This window comes from Microtus ochrogaster, chromosome 5, assembly GCF_000317375.1.
Source record: "Microtus ochrogaster isolate Prairie Vole_2 chromosome 5, MicOch1.0, whole genome shotgun sequence".
NCBI classification, from domain to species: domain Eukaryota; kingdom Metazoa; phylum Chordata; class Mammalia; order Rodentia; family Cricetidae; genus Microtus; species Microtus ochrogaster.
In genome coordinates this window covers 5,398,723-5,417,732 of record NC_022012.1, presented here as the reverse complement: position 1 = coordinate 5,417,732, position 19,010 = coordinate 5,398,723, and the positions used below count along the sequence as shown (strand labels likewise).

At 37.3% G+C, this 19,010-nt stretch overlaps 1 protein-coding gene across 1 annotated transcript in view; it reads left to right on the top strand.

Annotated features, from left to right (window-relative positions):
* The window catches only part of Cntn5 (contactin 5), a 1,200,756-nt gene that overhangs the window by 734,676 nt on the left and 447,070 nt on the right, over nucleotides 1-19,010 (top strand). Inside the window, exons 6-7 of the mRNA XM_026779314.1 lie at nucleotides 425-548; nucleotides 776-951. Coding sequence (XP_026635115.1) covers nucleotides 425-548; nucleotides 776-951 — 300 coding nt within the window. The remainder of the gene's footprint in view (nucleotides 1-424; nucleotides 549-775; nucleotides 952-19,010) is intronic.

The window sequence follows — 19,010 nt, the reverse complement described above, 5'->3', positions numbered from 1 at the left end:
AATCTTGAAATGGACAATTCCTTGTCTATAGCTCTTATGGCACAATATGAATCTGAACCTTTCCTTAACTTTGTTACTTTTAGCATTCTTAGAATTTTGCCAACTTTAGAGAATTTTGAAATGCTTTTATAGTATTTTATTTGTGTTTCAGAGATTAAAATTTTATATATATATGTGTGTGTGTATACACACACACACACACACACACACACACACACACATATATATATGATGTTTGCCTCTTCTGTTTCACACATGAAGATCAATTTAGATGGTAGCGCTCTGCAAAGTATATTGCCTCTGCCTCCCTTCAGAAATGTGACTGCTGAATAGAAAGGGGTCAAGAGATTTAAATGCAGTAGTCAGGGGTGGATTGACCTCGGCACTGAATCATCTTAAAGTGCACATCCTTTGGTCTTTGCAGACAGTGTGGATTATGGGCCAGTGTTTGTGCAAGAACCTGATGACGTCATTTTTCCAACGGATTCTGACGAAAAGAAGGTAGCTCTGAATTGTGAAGTTCGAGGCAACCCTGCTCCTACTTATAGGTAAAAATTAATTATGTGTTGATTTTCTTCAGCTTTAAAAAAATCCTCAAGAATGGAAAAGACAGGGGGAATTTCTGAGTTCAAGTTCATCCAGGGCTACATAGCAAGACCCCGCCATGTGTGTTTGTGTGTGTGTGTGTGTGTGCACGCGCATATGCGCGTGCTTTTAAGAAGTATCATAATGCCTTCCATAATTTAATGTATTTGTCTTTTGATATTTTTCTCAGGTGGCTCCGGAATGGAACAGAGATCGATCTGGAAAGTGACTATCGCTACAGTTTGATAGATGGTACCTTTATCATAAGCAATCCAAGTGAAGTAAGGGATTCTGGGCTTTATCAATGTTTAGCCACCAACACTTTTGGAAGTATTCTCAGTCGAGAAGCCACACTTCAGTTTGCCTGTGAGTAAAGTAAGATTATTGTCACTGTAGTGTATATGCACAAATTTAAACCTCCAGTTATAAAGGTTACAACTGAATTTTAAAATAGTACTATACCATACTCTAGATTAAAACTAGAAAAACAATACGTTTCTCCTGAGGGTATTGTTAGGTTCCTGGAATACTCACTAGATCCCAAATAAACTCAATGTCCTATCCATGAGCATTAAAATCTCATTCATGAAAGTAGATGGTTTTAGAAATTGTCCTTCACCTGCTTGGCTCCTTCTTTTACACTTTGTAATTGCAATTTCCTACAGGCTATCAAAGTACATATTAGACATTTCAGAAGTTCTGCATGTATTAGAGACCAAAGAAGTACCATGAAACAGTAATGCCTCAGATAGCAACTATTAACTACCATACTGATGTTTGAGATTTTGATTAAATAAAACTTCTGTCTCTGTTTCTCTCTCCCTCTCTCTCTCTCTCTCTCTCTCTCTCTCTCTCTCTCTCACATACACACACACACACACAGACAAACACACACACACACACACACACACACACACACACACACACACACACACACCAAGCTCATACAGCTAATATGTCATTGCATTTTGGTCATTAGTATTATATACATGACTGGTCTTCTGTAAGGTTATACTGCCAGAAAAAGCTGCAGCTGTCTTGATAGGTGCAATTACACCTCATGGTATTTGCACAATAACAAAGTCACCCAGTGCTGCCTTTTACTGATTATAACCTATTAGAAAGTGAGGCATGATCTTATAGACACTCTAATATAAATATACCTAAATTACATCATTGACACAATGAACCAGAGGCAAATTTAAAAATTTGTCAAATTGCTTCATTGATAGAGGAGCTTAAACAAAATTGAGAATAGTCTACCATGTGAAAAGGAAAAAGTTTAATATTATTTGATAGTAAGTAATCCTATTTGAATTTAAATTCTTGAGGATTACAATCAGTGAAAATTGAAAGGGGGGATGAGGAATCCTTGAATTAATACACATAACTATATCCATTATATAAGTTATCAAAATGATTTTTAAGTTAATTTAAACTCTGAGGAATGAAGTAATTGATTCTTCTTTATAGCATCTTCCTTGTGTCCTTTCTAAAATTAACTTGAGATCCGGACACCTCTTATAAAAGTGAGAAGAGGAACAAGAAGAAAGGGCTGGGAATAGAATCAGTTTGAAGAAGTCTGAGCAAGTCCTAGAAAAAATCAAAATCTTATTATTTTACATTAATTTAGTCAATTTCAGAAAGATGTATTTAAAATTTAAAAAGAAGAGTAGCCTGAATCTACTATTTTTATTTATAGAATGATTTGTGGCAAATCATAGAGCCTTAATAAGATTTGTATTCACAATAGCAGACTAGTCCAAGAAACACAAGGTGTAAGCACTCCTACCACCTTTCTATTGAGTAAAGTGGTCATTTGCACACAGATACAGTACAAAATTTCTTTAATGATATCTCCAGTTTGATCCTTAGTCGTTCTTGGAGACTAAAACTGCATTATAATCTAAATAATCTTTATATTTTGACCTTATCAACTGCTACACTCTTGATTAATTTTCACAACTCTATGAGTTAGCAAAAGTAAACTGTAGTATGAAAATTCAATATAGAAATCACCACATTCAATCGCCCTATTCAAAGCGAAGAACTATTTAACTTCCCTTGTGGATGTCTATAAACCATCAGGACTTACTGGCTTGTCCACAGTTAGGATCCAGATGCCAAATGCTGAGATCACACAAAGGCAGCTCTTTCTACTCTCAATAGCTGACACTACCACAGGTTCTGATTATTGAAGACAGAAGTTGGTGAGGACATAAATTTTGGTCCTGCTTACCAGCAATGAAAGCAAGAAAGTAGGGAAAAAGGGAGAGGGGGTAGAAAGAAAGAAAAAAGATAGGAAGGAAGGAAGGAAGGAAGGAAGGAAGGAAGGAAGGAAGGAAGGAAGGAAGGAAGGAAAAGTTATATAGAATGTATTCATAATTAAACAAGTGTAGAACAAAATTAAACTCTCCAGAAGTTTTCTTTCTATTCACATGCTAATAACATGCTTATAAAATAATTGTTCCAAAAATTATTTTATTGACATGTTTATCCTGAACATTTTAAAAATATGATTTATTTTACTTGAGATAGATGAGTTCTGATCAACAAGCAAAAGATACACATGCAAATCCTCATGAAACACATTGCATAGCAATGGAGATTAGCATGTTCCAGGAAGTCTCATAATCAGTGTGGGTAAAACAAAGACTAACCGGAAATTCCTCGAGACCAAGGCAGAGAAAGAGAGAAATTACAGGCTCTACTTCAAAAGAAACAGTTTTTCCTGACAAATTCTTATAGTATTTCTCCTGTGAAGCTTGTATTGCAAACTCAGCAACATCCCTACATGAATTAGCAACAAATTTAATTAGCCTGACGTAAAGCCTAATCTATTCTGTAAAGGTAGTCATGAAGTAATCCATCTAATTTACTTGTATCTCTATGTACAAAGATATAATTAGAAAGTGCATTGGAATTCTGAAGAGCAGCTAATGGATTTGATGCCTCACTCAAAGAGACACTTCCTCTTCTCCAAAGCTGCCCTGCACATGCGCATATTAACGGTCTACTCATGAGAATTTTCACACTAAAATCTTCCCAGTGGAATAGCTGCAAACATGTTTCAACCCAGTTGATGTTAATACTTTAGTTTAGCATTAATAAATATCTTGCTCACAGGGGTATAGTAAAAATTAATGAAGTGAAAAAATTATGTTTGTGATCTTATTTTCAAGTTCAGGGAGGGGGTCATAAATAAACAGAAAGCTGATGTGTTCTTGCTGGTAGTGAATGTTAGTGGTTATCTAGATTATTCTTGACAAAAATATACTTTCTTCCTGGAATTTATGTTCATCATGAGGGTAATTTCTTTACATAGTGAGGTGATCTCTCTTCAGTGACAAGTGAGAATATACCATATCAAACATTGTCAGTCTGTTAGCTTATTGCCACCCTGATGAGAATTTGGAATGGAGTTGACACGGAACACTTTTCAATATCCTTAACCCAAAGCTCACTGCAATCTCTCCAATGTTGGTAATTTTTTTCTTCTTAGAAATAATTCATGCTAGTAAGTCAAACTGAAAATGAATCAAGAATAAAATCTCCTCATGCTGTCTCTTGCTTCAGAATATATCTTTATACGCAATCCTTAGTAAATTGATAGTTCATATCTAAATTTGAACATATTGCTTTTCAGGGCATTTAGATGATTTAGATCCAGAATATTCCATTAGTTTTCCTTGAAGCCGTTGATTAAAATAACTTCCTTAACTTTTGAGATATTTTATGACTTGTAGACTTTATATCTAAGCCCTTTAATTTAACCTTTCATTTTCATTTAAAATTCAAAAATTACTTCTCTGCCTTTTTCATAACTTCTTCCTCCAAAATAAAATTGACCTTAGACTTCAAAACCACATTTTACTAGTTTTAAACATCTAATGAAATTATTTGAATAATCATTTACTCCACAGTGTAGCCCAAGCTTATTGCATTGGTCTATGAGGCTTTGCCCATAATAACTTTATTAATTTATTTTAATATTAATCTGAATGAAGGAATTAAATTAGCCTGAAAGAGTTCTATAAATGTTAGATTTTGTTATAAAGTAAAATGAGGTATTTTTATTGGATCTATCATGTATAAAACAACTGTATTTTTTTAGATTTTGTTTTGTTCTGTGATTCAGTCGTATGCAGCTGAAATGACCTTGACTTTCAGTCATGCTGCCTCCACCAGCTTAGTGCTGGAGCTACAGCCTGTTCCACCATTCCTCACCACATAACTCCTTTTCAAAGAGTAAAATATGATTATAATGATAGCTTAACTGTTCTTCTTAAAGACAGTTCTTTTGCTGTGGCTGGCAGAGCTTGGTGACTGTGATTTAAAGCAAAGCAGTTAGATGTGAGTTAAAAATCAGTGAGTAAACAGTAAAGCAATCTTAATTTTGGCACGGGAGTTTCACATGCTTAATTCTATTTCTTAAACAAAATCCAAATCTATAATTGTTTTATTTATTAACATAAGGCAAATACTTGCTCTCAATATTCATGGCAATCGCGAATATCTATGTCCTAGTGTAACGAATGACTGCCAGTGACGTGGCTCAGTTGTCTGGCTTGGCACCATTCCAGAGCGCCTGCCCAGAGGCACTGCCTCCAGTGGGCTGGGCACACCTCTCCCAACCAGAAAATAGGCAGAGACTCTCCTACAAGGAATCTGATGGAGACATTTTCTCAGTGGAGGTTCCTCTTCCTGTTTGACTCTTAGGTGTGTCAAGATGAGAAAATCAAACCAGAACAGTATAAAAACCAATCCTGCCTTGTTTCCCTTGCGGAATTTCAACAGCTTGCACTACCAGCATGCTCTCTCTTCCTTGCCCTATATCATATTTATTTCTTACTCTGTTGCGTGGCATCTATTTTGACAACGCCTCAAGGGATATAAAGAATTAACTATACTAGGATAAGACACAGAAAACATTAACTATACTAGACTATGAGCGCATTATGGATCTCGTGCCTCAACCATTCTTTCAAATTAATTTCTGTTTTAATAGTCAACCCCTGTCATGCAGAACAGTCAGTGAGGGAATACAAAACTTCCAGTGGCGTAGTTACTACCCACCCAAAACTTCCGAGTTCTGAAGATGATTGCTTCCTTAGGAGTACATGAGAATCCACCTCCAATAATTACAAGAAAGAAATATAAATAGTGCAATATATTATGAATTTTTAAGTTTCACATAGATGATAGCTAGTGATATTTCATTTAAGAGCAGTAGGGAGCAGAGAGAAGGCTCAGTGGGTAAATGCATTTGCTACCAAACCTGAGAGTTTGTTTATTTGCTGAGACCCACCAGGTGGAAGAAGAGAACTGAGTATAGCAAGTTGTCTTACCATCTATGTATATGCTCTGGCTTGCCTTGTGCCCCTGTACTCACACAAGTAAATAGTATAAACTACTTTAAAATGTAATAATAGCTATCCTAGTGTTAATGAATGTGATTAATGTTATCAATCCAGGTTTTTATCCATTCTGTACATAGTGATTTATTTTCATGTAATTTTCCATATTACTGGTGATAGCCCCCATATTCTAATAGATTTCTATGTAAAACTCAGTCATCTAAAAGGAATATGTCAAAGTCTCCTTTTAAAAACTAATATTAGTTGTGACCATGACTGCAGAACATAGGCTTCTAGCCAGGTTTTTCTATTTATTCTGGTGGCAATGTTTTCTGTCTATTTTTTTTATAATCTGATTTGTTTAGAATCAAGCCATAGTAACAGAATTTACCTCTCAGTGTTATAATTTTGTGGTCCTTTTCAATAAGAATGTCTGGTAAGTCCTTTCTATCTCTTTTGTCTGTTCCTAGTGTAACTTCTTCCAAACACCACTTTTTCTCTTAATTTTATGTGTATCAAGTGCCTGCCTAACTGTATATGCAATGAGTGCATGCAGGAACCTATGCAGGCCAGATAGGGGCATCAGAACCCTTCAATTGGACTCACAGTTGCCGTGAGCATCCATATATATTCTGGGAAATAATTCTGGGTTCTCTGCAAAAGCAATAACTGTTTCTAACCACTGAGCAATTTGGTTAGCCCTTACCAATTTTTAACAAGACATTCAGAAATCATAACCTCCACTTATAATTGCTATTTTAATCTAATTTTAAATGAAATAAAACATTTACCTCTCAACTCATAGGTATATGAACTTAGCAAATTGACTCCTCAAAGCTCATGAAATTAAATGGCTGTTTTGATGGATCCCATCTCTCACAGCAGTGTGTAGAAGCTATCAGTGATGAAGATCAAATGAGGACATTAATATTCATCTGTGACATATACAGGAAATCCTCTACTTTGGTATCCCAACCATAACACATCCATGCAAATTGTTAGCCATGGGATTTCAGAGCAAAGCATTACATTTTCAGAATAATAAGTTTAATTACTTCAATTGAGAAAGGAAAATCACTGAGTCTCCATGACTCATTGGTCTATGAGCCAGTCTAGAAAAGTAGAAATATAATGAAGTTCTAAATTACTTCGTAAGAATACTAATTGCTACACAAGGCAGATGTTCCCTTCACTTCCCCATTTTAGGTAGTCTTAATAAGTAGCACTATGTCTTTGTTTCATAAAATACTTCATAATAATGTTTTTATGTTGGGTCTCAGAGTTGTGCAATAATGAGGGACATACCACCAAAGTCTATTAAACCAGACACAAGCTTTATTCCAGAAAAAGAAAAAAATAATCACCCTGGGTCACACAAAGCTTATCAGCTATAGCTGTGACCACTTGCAGAGACCTGGCTTCTGGAACTGTAACACTGGGGGTTGGTTTGGAGCCTCTTCTTATAGTAAAACCAAGCACACCAGGTGTGTGTCAAAGAACTTTTACAACCCTGAGGTCAGGCTTATAGTCACATTACATTTTAGTTTGGCAACTTTTGGTTATAGGATGTTAACTTATGATGTTTGCAAAAGCCTGGAGCTATCATTGCCACTTTTCACTGTCCCTGAAGAATGCAAGACAGAGAGTTGAGTAATGTAGGGGGACAGTTAAAACTGAAGGGAATACAAGCAGACGATCCCATAGAGACAATAGTTAGATGCTAAACTTCGTCCACAGTACCTGCCTAGATGGGAAGCTGGGAGTTAGGAGACAACTGTTACAAGTTTACCTCTGTACAGTGTGGCTGCTAGGATATCAGCTCTCAAGGCAGAAAGTATTTGTTAAAAGTTAAGAGTGGCTGTCAGCTTTTTTTTTTCTTCCAAAATGTGTTTGGGCTTACAATTTTATAATTCCATATTCCTAGACTAGACCCCTTTATTTCTATATTCTTGATGTGGGAGTATCATATCAATCTGTTGATTTCATTGGCTAAGCAATAAAGAAACTGCTTGGCCCCATAGGTTAAAACATAGGTGGGAGGAGTAAACAGAACAGAATGCTGGGAAGAAGAGGAAGTGAGCTCAGAGACTCGACAGCTCTGCTCTCTGGAGCAGAGACGCCATGCTCCCCTCGCCCGGCTAGATGCACGCGATGAAGCTCCGACCCAGGATGGATGTAGGCTAGAATCTCCCTGGTAAGCCACCTCGTGGGCTACACAGATTATAAGAAATGGGCTAGTCCAGGTGCGAGAGTTAGCCAAAAAGAGGCTAGATATAATGGGCCAAGCAGTGTTTAAATGAATACAGTTTGTGTGTTGTTATTTCAGGGCATAAGTTAGCCAGGCAGCCGGGGTGCTGGGGACGCAGCCCCGCCGCTCCTATTACAACATATTCTATTTCTGGACTCTTCATTTATTCTTCATCTTTGGTAATATTTTATTTTGTATATTTCCAGAAGCTATGCTTCCAAGTGATTTCAGAATTTGTACCCGAATTGATTAATCAGTTTTGAAGTAGAAAATGAAAAGACTATTATTAAAAATAACATAAACAGTGTCATAAAAATAATTATTTCCACAAGGTGGAAACCAAAATGTTTAATGTTAGACTTAGTATTTACACTTAATGATATAAACATTGTTAATATTTATGACAATGCTGAGAGTGACTGCTAAGGTTTATTTAAGTTATGTGGCAGACAGTGGGATAATCTATCAGCTTTTACTGTCACATTCAAACACAAAGGCAAACTCAGTCATTATCCATGATGAAATCTTGGAGAATTAGGTAATTTTATCAGAAGAAACTGAGAATTGAAAGGAGATAAAACTGAGTTCTATCTCATTCTATCTGACTGTACATTCCCTAAATATCATAAAATGAACAGGAGCCTCCTATGTTATGAGTGTTTTTGAATATGTCATCAACAGTCTAAATTGTAGGAAGAGGGTGCACGTTTGTTCTTCTTGGCCACCCAGCTAGCTTAGCCCTGAAATAACCACACAGAAACTGTATTAATTAAATCACTGCTTAACCCCTTAGCCCTCATTTCTTTTTCTTTTTTTCAATTTATTTATTTATTAAAGATCTCCGTCTCTTCCCCGCCACCGCCTCCCATTTCCCTCCCCCTCCCCCAATCAAGTCCCCCTCCCTCCTCAGCCTGAAGAGCAATCAGGGTTCCCTGCCCTGTGGGAAGTCCAAGGAACCCCCACCTCCATCCATTTCTAGTAAGGTGAGCATCAAAGCTGCCTAGGCTCCCACAAAGCCAGTACGAGCAGTAGGATCAGAGACCCATTGCCATTGTTCTTGAGTTCTCAGTAGTCCCCATTGTCCGCTATATATAGCGGACAATAGCTCTCATTTCTTATTGGCTAATTGTAACATCTTAATTTAAGCCATTTCTATTAATCTGTGTATCACCACCACATGGCAATGGTTTACTGGGTAAAATTCCCAGGGTCTGTCTCTGGTGGATCCATAGCATCTCTCTGACTCTGCCTTCTTTCTCCCAGCATGCCATTTAGTTTTCCACACTTACCTAAGTTTTGCCCTATCAATAGGCCAAGTCAGTTTCTTTATTTATTAACCAAGAAAAGTAGTACATAGAAAGAAGGATTCCTACACCACTAAACAATTCCAACATTATGCTGATTTTGTAGCTTCTGATATTAGCAATAGAAATTGAAATAATAAATATCATACATCCTACTTGTGACCTTCAGGTCAGAATAACAGTAAACGTGATCTATGTAATGTCTCTGATAGTCTTATGTATATTTTGGCCATTTTTATCTGTTAAATATAAATTTCCCTAATTATGAGAAGGATATTATAGTTTGGATACAAAAATACCATTTTCCACTGGATTTTGTGCTCTAATCTAGACTTCTGACATTATTTCTAGAGGTCCAGCACCTCTCAGTGTCACTAGGGCAAGCCTAGATTGTAGCCCAGTGCAATTCTACCTGGATCTCTGTACTTCTAGATTGCACATGGGATTTCACTCTCACCTGCCTGAATGTACAAGCCACTCTGCTACTACTGTTCTCCCATTGTGATTGGTTTCATCTCCCAATGAATTATACAAAAGTAAGCACCTCTTCTCTTAAGTTGATCCCTGTCAGATAATTATTTCAATTGATAGAAAAGCTATAAACACAGAAAATTAGTACAGATAAGGGGTGTAACAGGAGGGGCCTGCTTTTGGGGGTTTCCCTCCTGCCCAGTTCCCACAACTGGTAACCCCCAAGAAATTACACAGAAGTCTACATAAGATATAAACTGATTGTCCCATTAGCTCAGGCTTTGTATTAGCTCTTATAACATATATTAATCCATTTTCCATATCTATGTTAGCCACATGGCTCAGTAACTTTTTCAGCAGGGCAGGTCACATCCTGCTTCTTTGGTGGTCTGGGCAGGAGTGGGGAAGAGTTTCCTGCTTCCAAGAATACTCCTGTTCTCACTGTCCCACCTCTACTTTCTGTCTGGTTTTCCTGCCTATACTTCCTGCCTGGCTATCAGCCAATCAGTACTTATTTAAAATATAATTGACAGAATATAGATGATTGGCCCACACCAAAGGGGGATTATTGTTTGGATTAGCTCAGACATGTTGCTCACAGGTCTACTGAACTAGTTTTCAGGAAAAAAAAAAAAAGGAAAATTTTGCAGTAATAGCCTAGAAAAGTTCTACAGTACTATAGGAAGCACTTAATGGATCATTCTGGTTAGCATGAGGAAAAATGAATGATGATAGAAATGGGGTTAGTAAAGACTTCCCACAGAGAACAAAGACATAATGAGGAGATAGACTAGATAACACTCCCATTATATTCTAGGTGAATATCTGCCTGCCTTCTGCACATGTCTTATTGCTGTTGCCTGTTGTGCTTTCCTCATTTCCTGGGAAGATTCAGAGACAATGGCACAGAAGCTCTTTATTGTAAAAAGGTTGTGGTTAGGGTGTTCTAGGAGGCTGCTAGTTGGTTTCCGGCTGCACAGCCCTGAAATAACTACACAGAAACTGGATTAATTAAATCACTGCTTGGCCTATTAGATCTAACTTCTTATTGGCTAATTCTTACATCTTAATTTAACCCATTTCCATTATTTTATATTTTACCATGATGCTCATGGCCTACCAGCAAGTTTCCAGTTTGGTTGTCTCCAGTAGTGGCTCCATGGCTTCTCTCTGACTCTGCCTCCTTTCTCCCAGAATTCAGTTTAGTATTCCCCACCTAGCTCTGCTCTATTTTATTTCCACATAGGCCCACAATAGCTTCTTTATTAACCAATGGTATTCACAACATACAGAGGGGAATCTCACATTATTAGGGAAATCAAGCTGCCATAGGAATGTTTTTGGTTGGTTCTTCTGAAACTGGCCATTGCTGCTAATGTGTTGTGATTGGCTAGGAGTGTGCATCAATAGTTACCATGATTTTGGTGTACTGGCAAGTAGTTTTGGCCAATTTTGTTTATTCATTGTGAGTTTGCAAGTACTTGCTTGCTTTGCCTCATCTCACCATTTTTATTGAGTTTTTACTGGGCAACCTATTGGGAGTTATGGATTTTTAGAATCCCACCTCAGGGACCCTTCCAGCATTTTGAGCTGTGTCTGACTTAGGTAGGCCTGTCAGCCAGGCTCTTTTCCATCTTTGAATATCGGTCCTTGAAGCATTAGGTCCCAGGAAGGTCCCAAGAAGTCAGAAGCAAGGGGAGACAGGAGAACTAGTGCTTTAAGTGGCCTCTTGTGTTTGTATTAGCTAAGTATGGATCACCTTTCTTGGAGATTTTGGTCCACTATGTTCAATAGCCATTAACACCTGGAGTGTGGCCTTGTTCACTCATTGTTGTCAGGATCTTAGTTTCAGGAAACACTTGAACAGAATACTAGAGCTACCACCACCCTTCCCATAATGCATATGCAACAAATTTAGAGGTGTATAGCAAAGATTTCATGTGATCCCATACTTGGCCAAAGAATATAGTAGATAGGGCCAATGAATAGGTCCTGTGTTAAGTTGTGTAGGTTTTGATTAAATGTTTACAGCTGGGCACTGGTAAACCAGGTAAAAGCTTGTGTAAACTTTTAGGGGAAATATGAAATTGCTGATGGAGGAGCCTAGCCTGTTCCAGCAAAGCAAGAACACTGTCATGGTCATAATTAGGCAGTCTACTCTGTGTTTGCCTGTTGATAGCATTTCTGGCAGCCCTGTATGTGATCTGATATGGAATAAGTGCCAGGGTATCCTCTGGACTGTAATAACTCTTGAATAGTGTGCAAGGTTTTAAAGATGGAATCCTTTAGGGACTTTAATCTTGCAAAAGATAGTATTTTGAATGATTGTGTGACAAAGGGGCTATCTGAGAAAATATTTACAGGTTCTGATTGGATCATTTCCAATACCTTAAGGACTGCCAATAACTCCCCTAGTTGTAATGACCCAGAATTTGGTTGCGTATAGGCCCTTTCCTTATGATAAACTCCCAATGTTTTTAACCCAAAATTAGTTTTACTGGAATCTCTAAAGGCTATAGAGGTCTGGGTGATGTCATTTTTTTGATAGTGTGGAATAATTTTTTATCTTTACTTTTAAAAGGGGGAGGGAAGAAAGTCATCTGTCCTGAGGGAAATGTCCTTGTGGAAAGGTGGGGATTTTTGTGGGGTTAGGGAAATTAAGCTGCTATAGGGCAGGAATGTTTTTGGTTGGTCCTTTTGAAACTGGCAGTTGTTGGAGGGAGGCTACTTGTTTGTTCTCAGCTGCTCAGGCCTGAAATAATAACACAGAAACTGTATTATTTACATCACTGCTTGGTCCATTAGCTCTAGCTTCTTATTGGCTAACTCTTACATATAAATTTAACCCATCTCCATTAATCTGTGCATCACCACAAGGTTGTGGCCAACTAGCAAAGTTTTAGCACTTCTGTCTCCAATAACAACTCCATGACTTCTCTCTGACTCTGCCCTTTTTTTCTCCCAGCATTCCATTTAGTTTTCCCCACCAAACTCTGTTCCCCAATAGCAAAGCAGTCCCTTTATTAATCAATGATATTCATATCATACAGAGGGGAATCCCACATCACCTTTCCTTTTCTGTTTAAATAAAAAGGAAGGTTTTAATTTTAACATAGTAAATATACATATAACAAAACAGGTATCATGCAAGAATTACATTTACAATATTTATATCTACTTTATCTTTTATCACATCTAAGGAAAAACATAATTATAAATTCTTCAACTCCATCAAAGTCTCCAGAAGGATACAATATTACCTAAGTAAACAGAAAGTGCATTGTAAGCAACTTTCAAAATTTTAGAATTGACAGAGGCATCTCACTACCTGGCCACTCACCCAAAGCTCTTCTGTACCATTGGGGCATCCATCTTTAGCCTACGGGCCCATAGTATCCAGCAGACTTTTCCATGAAGCAGGAAATTTCAAAGACAGTTCTACCTATATTGGCTGTTTGTCAGTCACATTTTTTGTGTGTCCTGAATAATATATAGCAGACTCTTTCATGAAGCAAGAACCACGAAGTATTGTCTCACCTTTAGGCAAGTTCTTCAGTCATTTCTCTGTGGGTCCTGAATGTCCAGTTCATCAAGCAATCTAGGCAAGAGCAGTCTCTTGCCAAAATGGCTGACCAACTCCATAAGCAGCCTCTTCAATGCCTATCTTCCACTTGAGGTAGATTGGTGCTGCCAAGAACAAATGTGTCTCATTTTCATGGAATTACTAAATTCTTAAAACATTTTAAATACTATATTCTGTAGTCTTTGAAAGCTTTGAAGAATACCTATCCATCTGAAATGTATATGTATACATTTAGAAAATCTAACTAACATGACTACAAGTTTGACTATTAAAGATGATAATCTATTGACTTGTATTGCTTGATTATACATTACAGTTTTAAATAAGCTACATAAACACAATACCTTTATCAAGAGCAGAATAACAAAATTGACCTTAAATTTGTATCAATAGAGCAAGATTCATACCAATGCAAATCTCTATAGCATATCCCCTTTTAAATGTAAAGAAACATTTATAGACAATATTTGGGAATATGGGCATAGTTCTGTCCAAACCTCTTCCTGCTCTTTATTGGGCGAAGTAATTTTTTGAGGGGTGTTCAAGGCAACCTTTTAGGAAATCTTGGTCTATTAAACCATATTAGTCTGGAAGAGGTTCTCATCTTCTGTGGAAACAAAAAAAGAACCTCTTTTCTAAAGCAACATATCCTTAGACCTAAATTCTTAAGGTAAAACACCTTTAAGATATATATGTTGGTTTAGCTTAGCAATCCCCAGAATCAAATGTCTCTCTGCAGTCAAAAAATTCAAAGATAACACAATAATATGCATAATCCAGACTCACTGTGAATTTCCCATCTTTATGTGGCTTGTTTTTACTCTATTTCTTTTTGTACAAGTTTAATATTTATTTTATTATCTTTACTTTTTTAATCTATGACTGTCTGTACTCTGTCTCTTTGAAGACTTTTTTTGAAAAAAGCATTTGCTTTCTTTTATAACTGTATATATTATTTTTCTTCTCTCTCCCAGGCCTATGTACATTTATCCAACACTGTGACTTATTTAGAGGTCTTTTATGTCTGAATCTGTCCTATTGTGTATCTGTAACTCTATTGTCCAGGAGAGCTTCTTAAAATGCTAAGCACTTCTTACAAACTTAAGCAACACCCTTGTGAGGGGAAATACAGTACTGCCTGCTTGCCCTGCCCAGTTCAGCATGGCAGAACTGCTCACCACCTCCGAGAGCCATGAACAGTGCCCCATCACTAGGCACACAGCTGGTCCATGTTGCCACCAAGCAAGCCGTAGCAAGTTGCTCACAAACCCCATTCAAATGCTTGGTCTCCTGAATGAGCCAGAGGTTGTGCTAGCAGCACAACCTAGAAAGCCAGAATTTCAAACCATGCCTTTTTTCCTGCTACCACTGAATCAGAAAAACCTCAATTAAATTAGCAGCAACATAGAGCCAGCAAGTAAAGCCAATTCAGGAAAATAAAAGCAGTTAAACTTTTTGTGTGTGTGTGTCTAGAATTCCTTTACAAGCCCTCAGGGTTTAAGTGGATTTACTTGGCCATGTGGGCACCAATTTGTAGTGTGGTCATTGCTGGTGTGTTGTGATTGGTTAGTTACCGTGCTTTGGGTCCCCTGGCAGCTTGTCCTGCTCAATTTTGTTTATTCACTCTCAGTTTTACATGTGTTTGCTTGTGCTAGCACTATTGCCCTGCCTCAGTTTCTTAAAACTTGAGTGTGTTTCTGAGTGAACTGAATTTAAAAGTAATGGAAACTTTGTTTGCAAAACTTTGATGATAATAAGTCTGTGTGGCAAAGTTTGACGATAGTGTAATGCTAAGGTTGTGCCGCGAACTTTAATGATAGTATAATGCTCTGAATCTGCCACAAGAGCCTAGGCTGTTTGGATGTTCACCTTACTAGACCTAGAAGGAAGTGGGAGGTCCTTGGACTCCCCACAGGGCAGGGAACCCTGACTGCTCTTTGGGCTGATGAGAGAGGGGGAGTTGATTGGGGGACGGGGAGGGGGAGGGAAATGGGAGGCGGTGATAGGGAGGAGACAGAAATATTTAATAAATAAATAAATAATAATAATAAAAAAGATTTTTCCACAATTACTGCTCATAACATTCCTCCAGATTTACATTGAGTGGAAGAACTTAAAGAAAAACAAGAAAGATATAAAATATATACAGGTAGGTAGGAAAAGATACATGCCAAAGTTCAATGCAGACATCATGTCTCTTACTGTGGAAGTGATTAGCTAGCACTATTTAAGCGAAATCTTGAACTTCTCAAGAGAAAAAAGAAACTGTTCCTTGAGGGAAAAAGCTTGCTCAAGACAAGCTCCATTTAAGGGAACATACTTGAAAAGTTGGGCCTTGGGTTATCATGATGGGAAATTGCCACATAGCAAACTTTTTACTAGGTTCTGCTGTAAACTCACTGAGGAAACTATGGCCGTTTTCCATGGAGACTAGTCTCCATCTCAAACTATTAATAGTATATGACTTATTTTGCATGCATATAGAGTATAGGAGTGAACGAGCCTTGGGAGTTTGCACCAAGGCATCAGAGAGCTGAAACCAGTTGACTTTTACCAGAGTCAATTTTTCTATATATGGTTCCATAGTAGATTGTGCCTGAAGATGTTAAGATGATGCCTCCATTATAAGAGAACCTAGAAACATAGAGGAAGCATTGCAGAAAGTGTTTGGCATCCAGTTAGAGCAGCCTGAAAAATAGACTACGATGTCATCATCAGTTCCAGATGAGAGACATGAAGATGATACAGCTGCTGGGTGTCTGTTGTGTTTTGAACCAGTGTTTCCTTATTATGCCCATTTCACCTTTTTGAAATGGGAATGTATATTCTATGCCATTGCATGTGCAGTAACTTAATTTATTTTCAGATTTACAATGACATGCAACTAAAGAATTGCCTAAGTTTTAGAAGATTTTGAACTTCAGGCTTCCACACACAGTATTGAAGCTCTTAAAACTATAGGGACTTTTATAATTGCACCACGTGCATTTGCAATTTGAGATTCACATGAGACAGTGGGATCTGAGTTGGGATGTTATGTATCCTTGTATGTTTAGAGTTTAGCCCCACTTCTGCTTCCATCTTTCTTCCTTCTTGTTTTTACCCAGTGGTGCCATATATCCTCAGCCTCCACAGCCACAAGCCTCTTCCAACTCCATACTCTGCATACAGATGTGCTTCATCTGTCAAATCATTAGCCACAATAAACCTTGCCTACTTCAGCTGATTCTCGTCATGCATTAAAATAATGGAAAGAGCATCTGATGAAGGAGGTAAAATATACACAATTTATACAGTCCAAATGCCTATGTCCTCAAGTTACACTGAATTTAGGGAATATGTTATGATTGTAAAAGTATTAGTTATATGGTCAGCATGAGTTTTACCTTCCAAACTAAATTCAAACTAGTCTATTGCAAATATTCATTTTAGAAGAAGCAATGGCTTAGGGGTTGGGGCTCTCTGTAAATTCTACTTTAAAATAAACTATATTTTCACACCCGAAGTTTATAGTTTCTGATAGTGTTATTAGTAGACAATGAAATAGGCAAAGAGCTAGTAATAGGACAAAGGGCCATCTTACTCTCAAAATTAGCATGGAGGATATGAGCTTAAATTGCAGTGTAAATTTTATCATCTGATCTTTTGCATCTTGGAAGGACTAGTAATTTATAATATTAGTTCAGATTGCCTTCATCCCCTATAATCAGGATGGAATTGTAAACATGGATAAGTGTTAGTGAAAATTTAAATATGAAATATAAAAATTAGTAGTCAACCTAACCTTGTTTACCCTCATCATCCTTGTATCTCTGCTGCATTTTGAATATGATATTTCCTTCAGTGTTTCCAAATGCATTCCAGTATGACAGCCTCTGAAGGAGAAATAAAACTGAGTAACACATATATTTTTATGTGGTTCCTTTGACCTGAAATGTGTGTCCTTGCCGAGGGCCTGTTGAAACTCCTACACCTCAAAGTGATACCCTTCATTGTTGTGTATAGCAGATGTTATTTTTCTCCTAGCCTCTGACATGGAGACAAATTACCATGTCCCCATAAAACTTATAAAACGAAATTGCTTTTCTTCATTCATAGATTATGCAGACTTTATAGACCTATCTCATTTATAAAATTTACAACCTTGCTCAGAGAGGGGAGCAAACAGAACAAAAATGCCGTTGTGCACAATCTACACTAAAACAAAATTCTTGTAACTGTGTCTTCTAAAATTGAATGAAAATCTAGTTCATTATTTAGATGTGAACTGTGTGCAGGCATTGTTTACCATATAAAACTTCTCACAACACTGGTCACTACAGAACAGGGACAAGAAAAATACACAGATAATTTATATCTTTAGTTCGGGAGAATCTTGGGAAGGAAAAATAACTTGCTAGACATTCTGCTCTTGTGCAGATAGAACAGCTCACTAAAGTAAAGCTTGATTCCTAGGACCTCATTTAACGTGTGAACTCTGTATGAAACCCTGCTCAGATTTTCTTAATGATGACACTTTCTGAAAGATCATTGTGGATGTGTGCATGTGTGCTAGTTTGTCTCCTCTCTACACGCAGTGGAACCTGGGAGAAAGGAGCCAATAAATGAGGTGGCTAAAGTCTCATACAATAGCCAACTTTATTTGGAGCCTTAGAGGGTTTATACTCTGAAGGTAAAGAAAGGTCACATAAGAAAATTTCTCATGAGTTCAAGTTATCTACAATCACAAGGAGAAGCCAAATATGGCAAAAACATGTTTCTTCATAGAGGCACATAAAGGAGAGTTTAGACATTTAATTGAATAACATCAGCAAGCAATACTGAGTAATCTGAAGTAAACTTACTCCTATCCACTACACCTTGGAGGAGCACGAAAGCACATTCACAGAACAATTTCGTGTTTTCTAGAAACTCAAGTCACAAGACTCTTATCTTCTTTTCTTGGGTTTTTCTCATAAGCACTCAGAATTCTTTTCACATGACTCCTTTCCTGAGACATGTTTCAACACTTGTTTACGAAGTGGATGTGATCACACTCACAAACACACACATCTACATGCACACATACAGAAGCAAATAGCATTCACACACTCATACTGACATGCTCATACACAAATGCACACACATGCACTCATGCACGCAACTCACGTACATACATAGCACAAACACAGACACCTGATGTTTATGGTATACAGTTGTATTGTTAGAAATCTTAATCCTACTACAAATTAGTACCTAAAATATTAAAATGTAAGGTTGTCTCTCTTTGACAATAGACCTTTATTGTCTGACTTAATAGGTATTTTCAACAGCCTTTTTAGTGAGAGTAAAGTAGAAAATCAGTTAATCTCTCTTGTCACTAAAGTAGCGCCTACTGAAATAGAGAGGGAGAAGGAGAGAGTGAGGGAGAGGGAAAGAGAGAGAGAGAGAGAGAGAGAGAGAGAGAGAGAGAGAGAGAGAGA